The sequence below is a fragment of the Ictidomys tridecemlineatus genome, chromosome 3, assembly GCF_052094955.1.
Source record: "Ictidomys tridecemlineatus isolate mIctTri1 chromosome 3, mIctTri1.hap1, whole genome shotgun sequence".
NCBI lineage: Eukaryota > Metazoa > Chordata > Mammalia > Rodentia > Sciuridae > Ictidomys > Ictidomys tridecemlineatus.
In genome coordinates, this window is record NC_135479.1 from 7,647,990 (window position 1) to 7,660,262 (window position 12,273).

Consider the following 12,273-nt stretch of genomic DNA (forward strand, 5'->3'; position numbering starts at 1 on the left):
GCGCCACTGCGCAGCCGCAAGGGGGCGGTACCACGGCGGCTGCGACATGGGGGGGCGCGGAGGAGACGCCGGAAGTAGCGGTGGTACGGGTCCGACTGAGGGGTACTCACCGCCCGCAGCGTCCACCCGCGCGGCGGCGAGAGCCAAGACCCGAGGGGGTGGGCGTGGCGGCCGCCGGAACACAACCCCCCCTATTTGCGCTTCGCGCGGGGCGGCGCCGCGTCGCTCCTCTCCACCAGCTGCCATGAGCGAGCGCCTCCGCCCCAGGTGAGAAGGGATCCCCTTCCTGCCCGGCCCCTCGCCAGGGGGCCGCGGGGATGGGGCCAGGGGGGCGCGCGAAGCGGGGATCTGCGAAGCCTGGGCGCTGCGGGGCTCCGTCAGGCTGCTCTGCGGCGGGGAGGCGGGGAGAGGGATGCGGAGTGGCCGGGTGCCCGGTCCTGTGGGTGCCGGAGCGGGGACTCCGGGTTCAGCGTTGTCCCCTTTCCTTCTTACATCTTGGGCTGTCTTTTCCTGCTTGGGAGGCGGCCTGTCCGATGCCGGGGGAGAGACGGTGGCCCTGAAGGCTCCTTGTCCTAAATTTGGGCGGGTGGGGGGATGGGAGGAATGCCTGGCCTCGGAGGGGCAGCCCCGGGGCGGGCGCCGCGCGCTCCCAAGGTCAGGAGCAGGGGGTCGGCCTGACCCTACCGCAGCGGGGCTCCGGAGGACGCCGGGCCGCCCCGGACGGTTGTGAAGCTGGAGAGGAGCAGCCCGGTGCTGTGGTCTGGGCTGTGGCTGTAACAGGCAGGGTTCTAAACTGTTCGCACGTCGGGCCGTTTGGCTCCGAAGGCGAGGTGGGCACTGCCTGGCCCCCCAGCTTGGTCTCAGCTGGGATCTCATTATTATTATTATTATTATTATTATTATTATTATTATTATTATTATTATTATTATTATTATTCCCTCCAAGAAGGCAGAGAGGAGAAAGTTTGGATGTATTACTCCAGAGAGAAGAAGATCCGCTTTATTTCAGATTAGAGAAATCCCTCATCGTGGAGCTTGAAGTGAAAACCTGTAGATCGCCAAGTCCAACTTTCTCTTCTTCAAGGAGATAGATTTATAGAGATCAGTTGATTTATCCTGGTCTGTCCAGGTTCACTGCCCTTTATTCCATAGTAGTTTCAGGCCTAAGTAAGATGGATCATAGGATTGCCTTTGTAGATGATGCTGGATCTTTTTTTGTTCCTGGTTTTCATTGGCTGTGAGTGTAATTGGCATTCTTTCCAAAGGACGCTTCTCCGAAACACACTTATTTCATGGCATTGAAGTTATCATAGGGCTCCTCAGCCTGCATTGGATTATTAATTTGGGTCATGTAGCAAGTGGGGCATAAAGCATCTAATTGTACGGAAGAGAAGAGTGGACTAAATTTGAATTTATAAGGTGCCTTCCAAAATTATAACCTGGTCTGTGACATTAATGCCAAAAGGTATAATCTGTCCCAATAGGTGCATGAAGCAGTAATCTTGCTGATTATTAATAGGATTGTTGAAACATTTGAATTAGGCCAAATTGAAATTATGGCCCAGTTACAGATATGCCATCAGAATTAGGAACAGAATCTTAAGATATAATAAGCTTGATCTGATATTTTTTGCTTCCCAGACCCAGTTTGTAGTTCTGATACTTTTTTTTTGTGTTGTCTCACATATTTGAAGAAGTCTAAATAATTTCCTGCAAATTTTTTTTCCAGTACTGTACACAAATAATTTGAATGTGTTTATCCAGATAGTAGATTTCTTTTATTTAGTATGTATACAAATAATCTGGTCATGTTTATAATGGTAACTTTTTAAAAAGAAGTAATTTTTCTTTTTTTACAGGCTTTTCTTGCCTGTTTTTCACTTCATCTTGCATTTAAGGAGGGTCATGAACCAGCTCTGCCAGTTCATTTTTCTGTCTTACCATTTCCAACTCAGTTCATTTCTTTGTATCTCTTTCCTCAATTTTGAGATGAAGGGTTGATCCAAGATGGTGATTTTTTTTTTCCTACCTGTTCCCCACAGTATGCTGAAACTATTGAGAGGTGTCTGGTGAAGGAGTCCCTACTTTAAAAAAGATCCTTATCTATATATACTCAGAGTTTCTTGTCCCACAAAGAAACAAGATTTTACATTATTTTTTTAAAAGTTTGAATCCCAGCCTCATAGTCTAAGATTACTTCTCAGCCCCTAGAAGATGATAGGAAGGTTAGAGATAAATAAAATTACAAAAAGTAGTAGAATCAGCCATTGTGTGAAGTAACAGATGCTAAGCAGTCATCTGTACCTAGATGGTGAGGGGATAATAGAATCAATGACAGGGTGCCTGCCAAAATTATAACATGGTCTATGGCATTAATGTCAGAAGCTATAATCTGATTGTACTGACAGATGAGCATGAAGCAGTAATCTTGCCAATTAGCAAGACTGGTGAAAGCAGAATGTTTTAAAGATGGACCCTACTAAGAGCCTAGGAAAGAGAATGAGGAATAGGTACTATTCATTCTTAATCCCTTACTACCTGAAGGAGAGGATTACCCACACACCAGAGAGATAATGTTAGTACTTTGAGAATCAACCTATTATGAAGCAGGAATATTTATGTGGCTTTCCCAGGGTTTAGTTAAAATTCAAAAGCCCATCTACTTAAGACTTTTTTTTTTCTATACAACCTCCTTGACATTCTTGTCACTGGAAAGATACAGCCCCTGTTATAAATGAGGAAATGGCAAATTTTAGTCAGGCTCATAAGTTTGGTTAGAGTGAGTCAGCAACCCAAAGCATAATCAGCTGTTGACATACTGATGAAACCAGCGCTCAGGGACAGCATCCTGCCATTCAGTGACTTTCTCTTTGGTGTCAACTGGCTCCCAGCAGATAGTGTTTTGCTACTGCTGCACATTCCCACTTAAATTCTCTGATCATGTTGTTATGAAAGTAGAAGTTTCCTGGTCCAAGTTTATGATAAGACATTCATTTAATGATTAATCTGGAATTCATCTAGTTTTAATCTCCAAGTACATAAAAAATAACATGCAAATAAGATCTAATCTAAATATGGTCTTACTTTACAAATAACTGAGTCTCAGAATTAGGTAAATGGTGAAGCCCACAGTGTAGCAGGTTGTTTAAAGCTTAATCAGTGTCACACAACTCATTTTATCATTCCAGATCTACACTGGGGCCCATAATCATTAATAAAGTTAGAAGTATTTCAAATGTGCAGAGTACAGGGAACTGAGCTGGGAGTGATAAAGTTTGTACAATATCCAGATTTCACTTAGGATCAAGGGCATCATAGTAAGCCAACTCTACCCTCATATGAAGTTGATAATTGTATAGAGGATACTGTACCCCATATACTTTCCAAAAAGCAGTTTTCCTCTCTCTCACTAGCCTCTTGTCTGTTAACTATAGAAATTTGAGGGTTGGGGATATAGCTCCGTTGGTGGAGTGTTTGCCTTGCTTGTATAAGACCTTGGGTTCAATCCCCAGTACCATACACACACACACACACACACACACACACACAAAAGAATTTGAACGTTTAAGCATTAATAACTAAAATTAGAATATATTTTCTTCATAATATATGCTGTGTGTTGTATATGTGACCTCTAGCAGATCCTACCCAACAGAGCTTTCTGCAGCAAAGGGAACATCCTCCATCCGTGCTGTTCAGTGCAGGAGATATTGACTACACATGGCCATTTTGTACTAGAAATGTAGTGTGACCTGGGAACTGGATTTTTAATTTTATTTAAGTTTAAAGAACTACATGGTTAGCGATTACCATATAGGACTGTACTATTGGGGTTAGGGTTTAGAAATCTTTTGACAGCACTTAATTTTTGTATAGAGTGCATGCTATTTTATCTCTTATATATCTAGGAGCACTTGCCTGAAAAAGATGAGTTTTCTTCAAACCCGTAAATTTTAAGCAGCTGATGCTGTGGTCTCAAAGCAACAACCTAGTAAAGTGCAGTGACTGTTATATCATAATGGAGCATGGCCAGACCAGCCAGGCCAACGTGGCTAAGAGTTGCTTCCCTAGTGATTGCCCAGAAGAGTATTCAAATCCTCTGGAGGGCACAGAGGTTTTGTTTAGTGTGATAATTGGGGGAAGTCAGGGATGCAGAAAACTAAAGATCAGAGGCTGCCATGAATCTGTGATATTCCTGTGTGGCACCATTTTTAATAAGGATTTTCTGGGCAAATAGTCAAAAGCAGCCACTCATCTCTTCAATGTTGTTGTATGGAAGGAAGTAAAGTTAGGTAATTTGAAATTGTCATTTCAGAGAACATGGAAAGAAGAAAACTTGGAGTTTGAAAGCTTAGTCATTAACTTCTTATTTTGTTCCCAGCAGACTTTGGAAGTTGTCAGGCTTCTGTTTAGAAATTAGTCGTACTAATTTAAGCTTGTGCTGCTCCTGCTTTATATTTTTGCTCTTAGGGCCAAGTGATGGTAATACTTCCAGCTTCTACCTTTTGGGATATCATGTGGTAAATTAAATTCTCTCAGGCAACAGGGCAAATTTATATGTTGTCATGTTTAAGTGTAAAAGATCAATTATTGGATTTTTCTTTCCCTTCCTTGTATTTTAATTTCAGGAAAAGAAGAAGGAATGGCAATGAAGAAGATAACCATCTTCCCCCCCAGACCAAAAGGAGTAGTAGAAACCCTGTTTTTCAGGATTCCTGGGACACAGAGGTAGGAAATGTGGTCATAGATCCTGGGTTGTTTTCGCTGCTTAAGCTAAATAAAGCAGTTTATGTTGTGTAATTAAAAGAAATTAATTTATTCAGAGAACAAAAGCAATCTTATTTAATTGAAGTGGTTTAAACTCTTTTTCTTCTTATTTGAGTCATGGCTCCTTTGAGGAAATTATTTACTCTCTTCCCAGCAAAGCAGTATATGCTTTTGCATGTATTCTCCCCCCCCCCCCCCAATATACACACCCCACATAAGTATTTATAGAAGTGTAATGGACCTTTGAAAACCTATCTTTAAACACTTATTTTATAGTTCAGCAACCAGTAATTGTCCTTAGGATAGCTATATTTTGTTGCTTGAATTCACTAGAGACTTTAAGTATGCAGATTATGGAAGATTATGGAAGATATATTATGTATGCAAGATGCCATTTTGAAGTGTTTTTACTTTTCATTATGTTCTAGAAAGAACTTGGTCCATCAGGTGGAGGGGGGTATTGGATGGAGGGAAGTACTCTTGAAGTTTTCTACTTCAGTTTCCTGAAAGAATGCTTCAGTATGCACAATGGAGAGAATGTTTTGTGTGATTAGAAGGCTACTCTATGGTGGGGAAAGAAAGCCAATGTTAACATAAAACTGTGTTAACATAAATTGTGCCCCTAAAACTTTTGACCCTTAACAGTTGTCACATTAAGGGAGAAATGCCATAATGACAGAGTCCTAAATCACAGCCTTGTACTTTCTAGTAGAATTCTCACACTAGAATGAATTATACTTTAATTAGTTCCCAGTAACAAGATTAGGCCTATATCCTCTTTCCTTACCAGCAGTCCAAAGTCACTCTCCCAAAGGGGAAAATCAGTTACTCTCATGTAGGAACAATTAACAAACAAGTTGAGATGAGAATCTTCCTTCTGTGGAGACTTGTTCCCTTAGCCTTTTTTGTCTCTTTTAAAATCTTACCTGCTTTTTTCATTTTATTTTTTTATGATTAATAGAAAAGTAATTGAGCTTTCATTCAAAGTGATATTTGGGGGATCTCAGGAATGAAAGAAGACCAAAGATTAGAAGCTTCTATGAACATCTTATGGTAGAACTGTTGAACAGTGACGGAGTTTCCATTACTCTTTTGATCTATGGGACTATCATTGAGGGAGATGTAGACAGAGATGACTGTCTACAGCACCGGTATTTCTTTCCTAGATCTGTATGTAAACTCTGCTGTCTGATGTTCACTTTGGTTCCAGGGAGTAGAAGGTCTAACTCTTTGTGTATTAATCATTTCCCCCCTGTCTGTAGTTTTGATGACTGAGAACAGAAAAATGACCATCTTTTTGTTTTGTTTACATTAAACAATTCAGTTATTTTAACTGAACCAGACACATTCGGGTTAGTTTTGTTGTTGTTATTGTTTTTGGTCTTGTAGAAAATGGCCTTCACTCAATTCTAAAATCTATACATCAGTATCAGAAGAAAACAGTGTGTTGTTTGTTAACCTCTTAGATCATGTATCTTGTTCTAACTTGTCTAAAGACATTGAGCTGTCGAACCCCTCTGTGATCATTTCTCTACAGTATGAAGTAGATCATTTTCAATATGATTTAAGGTCTGTAAGGTGGTTTTTATCTGATCCCTCTGGTGGTCAGGGTCAGCTCATGGGGTATTGTAGCCATTAGGTCCAGATTCTCTGACTGAGCATTTGTCAGTGCTGCCTCAGTGATGGCATTAACAAGGAGTGAGGGTAAGTGAACTGGGTGAGAGCTGGAGAGGCAAAAAGCAGGGGAATCTCTTAAGATGGAAAGTTAAGCCCTGAATCATTGAGGTTTCTCTCCTGCAATACGTTCTTTTTATTTTTTTACAGTACTGGGGATTGAACCCAGGGCCTCACACCTTCTAGACAAGTGCTCCACCACTAAGCTGCATCTCCAGCCCTGGAATAGAGTCATATATTTGTAGCACAAAAACAAGTTTAGAGGTATTTGGCTCCTTTTTGACAATTATGTAATTAAAAGGGAAAGTAATGTTATTAATTTTGTTAATAATTTATATATTAAAGTATTATTAACATTATTAATAAAAGGGTTACTTTTAATTCTCAGCTGGGGCCAGTTTTCCTTAGACAAACTCAGATTAAGAGGAGCTATTCCTTGTGCCTTTCCTGAAATAACTTAATTCTAAAATTTGTTTTCTTATAACTTGAATGTTTATTTGGGAGGAATTTGTTTAAAAACTAAGAAAGATTTAAAATTGTTACTTGTAACTAATTTTCTGAAAGTTACTTTTCTCCCCTAAATGTAATAATATTGGCAGATACTGGGAAAGTTTGGCTTATGTTGAAGTGTGTCATAAGGAACTCTGTTATCTGTTAAGTTGGAGAGAGTTCCTCTTTCCTGGATGTTGTGTGGATCAAAAATGTGAAGTGATTTGTCATGTTAGTTAGGTCCAGAGAGACTCTGTGTATTTTCTTCCTCCCATTTTAGTAGGAGAAGAAAAAAATTTCACTTTCCTGATGGAAAAATTGGGGCACAGAAAAATAGTCACTTGCCCAAAGATACCTGTTCAGTAAGAGGTGGAGAAGGAGCTGGGCCCTGGGGCTTGACAGTAGAGCCTCTTGCTCCTAAAGGTGGTATGTGCTACCTCACAGAAGATAGGAGACACGTCCAGGAAGCCAGGTCCCAGGCTCCTTTTGAATCATACCAACAGAAGAATCATTTTCCTCCATCTTTTCTTTCTTGTGCTACCAGGGATTGAACCCAGGTATGCTCTACCACTGAGCTAAATCCCCAATTACACTCCCCCCAAGCCTTTTTTAAAAAAATATTTTTTGAGGTAGGGTCTCATTAAGTTGCCCAGGCTGCCCTGGAATTTATGAACCTCCTGCCTCAGCCTCTCATAGCTGGGATTACAGGTGTGTGTCCCATACCTGGTTCCCCTAAGTATTTTTCCAAGAAAATGCCTTGGTATAGTATTTGTTGGAAAGCATTTTTAGATTTCTTTTTTTTTTTTAAATTTATTTTTTAATTTTCGGCAGATACAACATCTTTGTATGTGGGGCTGAGGATTGAACCCAGGCCGCACGCATGCCAGGCAAGCGCGATACCGCTTGAGCCACATCCCCAGCCCTCATTTTTAGATTTCTATCCAAAAAAAGCAAAGAAGAAATTAGGGTTTTTTTCTCCAAACTCTATTTGGTGCTTGAAGACTGATTTATTGATTGATTGATTGATTGATTGATTGATTGATTGATTGATGGTGCTGGGGATTGAACCCAGGGCCTTGTGCATGTAAGGCAAGCATTCTGCCAACTGAGCTATATCCTAAGCCCCTGAATTTTAAGTTTAGGAGCAAGCCTTAGGATACTGTTTTTTTAATTGAGGTATAATTTGCTACCCCAGTATATTATTAATTTTTTGTTGTTGTTGTTAAATCATTCCAGATGCATCGTGTTAGCCTAAATTAGGCTTGGTTTTCCTTGGTGAGCAAGAAGTAAAATGATTTGTCAATTTGGGACTTCCCAGTGGGTCCTAGATAAAGGTTGCAGTATTGTCTTATCTTGAGGAGCTCTTTGGATGGGTAGAAACTGGCTAGATTTTACTTAGTCATATTTGTTCTCTTAGAGGCTGCCCTTTGCAGTTGGAATTGTATCTTTATGCATAGTAGGAGGAAGGTTCTTTGCCTTCAGTTTTAATTAGTCTTTATCTACAAATGACATTAGCAGTTTCCATGTATTATCTGGCTTCTGATAATTAGATATATGCTTTATAAAAAGTACTTCTATTTTTTTTTTTTTTTCTTTTTTGATACTGGGAATCGAACTCGGGGGCACTCGACACTTGACCACTGAGCCACATCCCCAGCTCTATTGTGTACAGGGTCTCACTGAGTTGCTTAGCGCCTTGCATTTGCCCAGGCTGGCTTTGAACTTGCCATCCTCCTGCCTCAGTCTCCTAAGCCATTGGGAATCTGATTTTTTTCCCTTTATTTTATAATTGAAAATGAAGTCATATAACATGAATACTTGATACATAATTTTCTTAAAACTTCTCTATGGTGAAACAAAAGTGTACATAATTGAAGAGTGTATATATAGTATAAACATGACAATTTCAAACCAACTATTGATATAGTTTTAAATTATCGTTAATTGTGGCTATGTTTGAAAAAAGAAATGTGCAAAGCTTATTAGGGACCAGCATACCAGAAATATTTAATTTTTGAAGTAAAAATCTAAAATGTTACACAGTTCAAAAAGGGACATTGTTTGAAGATACTGTAAACTGTCGTCTCTTAGAAGTTTCTTAAAAATATTCAGTACTTTTCCCTGTAATGACTAACGAGCATTTCCATTGACTACTTTTTGCTGAAAGTGATTAAGGACAAAATATAGAAATTCTTGTTGCTTATTTATTTTTTGAGGAGGGGGTACTGGGGATGGAACTCAAGGACACTCAACCACTGAGCCACATCCTCAGCCCCATTTTTTATTTTATTTAGAGATAGGGTCTCATTGAGTTGCTTAGTGCTTTGCCACTGAATCCCAAGCCACTGGGATTATAGGCTTGCTCCACTGTGCCTGGCTTGTGGCTTTATTTTTGATAAATTGTTATTAAGTTCTCATTAGGAGTTCTTTAGACATTATACCAAGTTGTCTTGGCCTTCTGTTGAGACACACACACACACACACACACGCATCTTTTTCAAGTAAAGCAGTATTTAATAAACTGTTGGCAAATACATGTAAACAATATTTGTCATCAAATATTAATACATTATCTCACAGATTATTGCTTTTAAGTTAAAATGCTAGAAACGAATGCCAGTTAGAGTTCTTTTAAGGAATGTTATATAGTGCCATATTAAGATGTAAATTTTTTTGGCTTTTAATTCTTAAAAGAATGATAATAGCAAAAGTGATGTGAAATGTTCAGTGTGAGGTTATGATTAAGCTATAGTTTACAAAAATAAAATCAGATGATAATGATCCTATTCAGCATCCTGGATTAGATCCTTTTAGGTGGGACTGATACTTGATACAGTCAAACTTTAAAGTAGATAAAGGCAGTTTAATACTGCCATTGAGAAGGACATCTCTTGGCATACAATTCTCAGGCCATAGTTTTTGAAGATTCTAAAGTATCAAGTTGGTTTGATGAACTAGTGGCACTTATGAATAAATTTATTGCCTTGCTACCTTTACATGTTTTTAGAGTATCACTGCAACTTTTGGAGTACATTACAGATTTTTTTCTTTTGGCGTTCAAGTGCCCTGCAGTTCTGCTATTGATGTTTCTTGAAGACATTATTTACTGGATTGAGAAGTTCTTCTGTTGCACCAGCTATATCATTGATTGCAGAAACCTTGTTCTGTCACTGGTCTCATCTGGGAGCTTACTGAGAATCTACTTAAGTGCTTCTGCCTTTTAATTTTGGTCTGGAATTCTGGCTTGGTCATTCAGTCATATGCTTTTCTCCATCATTAGCTGCCATATGAAGAAGGGTCTCCATGAAGTTAACGTCTATATTTTTTTTCTCTAAAATTTTCATAGTGGTATCTTGTGTGAAACCTGGATTTTCTTTTTCAGCCTTAAGGAAGTGGCTTTCGATGTCTAAGATGCAGACAAATGTATTCTTTCTAGCTCATTAAACACAGGATACTTAACCTAGAGGGGCATAGAAACCTTGGAAGTGGTCTCAGCTTCATTCTTTATTTCTTCCATTGTTAACCTCCTTCATAAGCCAAATATAGTAGAAAAAGTGATACTACAATGCAGAGGAATCTTTATTCACTGCAGTGTTTCTCCTTTTTTTTTTTTTGTGAGCTGTGAAACAGTGGGCACAAAATGTACACTGACAGACACTGAGCCCTGACTTCACTTCCCACCTTTGGAGTCCTCTTCAGCTCCTGAGTCAAGTCACTCTGGCAATGCTGGAAGGACCCCATCACCTGCATTTTCTCACCTTGCTTATTTAGAAAGTGGTTTTAATTAATCCACTGAATTAATTTGGAATCTTATGATCTCACTAGTGTGAGCAAACCTTGAGCTTTCTGAAATTATTGGGCACTTGCACATGCTTTAATAGACTTGTCTAGGATTGTCTCTCTCATTTAGTTCAGATCCTGCAGTTGCCCTAGAATGAAAATGAGCCTCGTTATGATTCCAGAGAATATATTCTGTGAGTAAGATTTCTTTTTTCTTTTGAGACTCATGTAAATTAAGAGCACCAGTGAATGGGAAAATGGAGGTGGACGAAAATAAAAATATTAATGTTGATCTGCTTTTCTGATTAAGAGGAGAAAATATGGTTCTAGATAATAAATATACTCATACATACATTCTGGTTCTGTTTTTACAAAGTAGAGAGATTTTAACTGTTAATATTCCTGCCTGGGCAGCTTTCTAAAGATTATTAGGAAAAATAGTCTTTAGAGGTATCTGGTTTCTGCCATGGGCATAAATGGGTTCTCTTTTGAACTGACTTCACACCCTAGAAAAATAAAATCAAAGGCAGGCCTTACTGCTGCACCAGGAGTTCTTTATCTTTGGTGAATAACGTGAGGCTGTGGCCTGAGAAAATGAACTGATTCAGCTTCTGACCTCTGCTTCACACCTACGCTTTTCTGTCCCTCTGCCTCCTGAGGGTCTTGCTGACACTTCTCAGGTTCTTCTTATCCACTGGTTTTTCACGGGCCTACTGAGGTGCTCTTTTTCCTTCCTAATTCTTCTCTTTGCCTCATTTTCTCCTCAGCTTCCTCTCTTCTCCAGCATTACCCCTGCTGGCTGTGTTGTCCATAGCCATGAGGGTACTTTCTCATCAGCCTGCCCTCCTTCTCTGCGCCTGGCTTCCTCCTTGGCTCCTCCTTTACACGAGGTTCACCAGTGGTCTTTCCATTGAGCAGATGTGTACTGAGCAGCTGCTATTAGCCATGCATGTTCTGGGTCTTCCAGGTCAGCTGGAAGTTTCCTTCTGCAGTCCCTCCCATCCTCCTCTGGGGTGTGGCACATAGACTTTACATTCCCACAGTGGCTCAGGCCTGCCTCCTGCTGTGTGAGGAAATCTCCCAGTGGGGCTCTTTTCTGTCTCCTTCACCTCATCTCTCACACACAGATCCCTGGAGTTCTTACTCCCAAGACTAAACCTGAGTGTGGCTTATTTGCTTAGAAATTCTGCATGCAGATTCCAGGAGTCTTGCTACTTGGTTATGTTTCTCTCACCAACTCCTGCTGTGAGCCCAGTCACACTATACTATTAGATCTTCCTCTCCAGAATACTCCTCTTTTGACTTTGCTCTTGTTCTCCAGTTTATCATTTCCTGCCTATAAAGTCTTCCTCATCCTTCTAGGCCCTACACATACCATTCACGTAGGAACCTCTCCCCATTGTTGGAATTCTTTCACTTTGGTGGCCTTGGTCTGTGGTTATCAGTGGATGCACTGGCACCATTTTCTTCTGGATCAAGTTCAGCAAATATTAACTGAATGATTGAGCAGCCCCAGTGAAATGCCTCCTTGTGAACCTGTTAGACCTTGTGAACAGTGGTTAG

At 40.1% G+C, this 12,273-nt stretch overlaps 1 protein-coding gene and 1 pseudogene across 4 annotated transcripts in view; one reads left to right on the top strand and one right to left on the bottom strand.

Annotated features, from left to right (window-relative positions):
* Positions 1–12,273, top strand: part of Vcf1 (VCP nuclear cofactor family member 1) — an 18,501-nt gene continuing 6,228 nt past the window's right edge. The window contains exons 1-2 of one of the 4 annotated variants that reach the window (XM_005335982.5): positions 1–267; positions 4,629–4,728. In XM_005335982.5, the coding sequence (XP_005336039.3) occupies positions 47–267; positions 4,629–4,728 (321 nt within the window). In that variant the 5' untranslated portion in view covers positions 1–46. Of the gene's footprint in view, positions 268–4,495; positions 4,521–4,628; positions 4,729–12,273 lie in introns of those variants that run through there. The other 3 variants (XM_005335983.5, XM_040268512.2, XM_040268514.2) reach the window with 3 other exon arrangements.
* Positions 9,836–12,273, bottom strand: part of LOC144375912 (programmed cell death protein 10 pseudogene) — a 3,619-nt pseudogene continuing 1,181 nt past the window's right edge.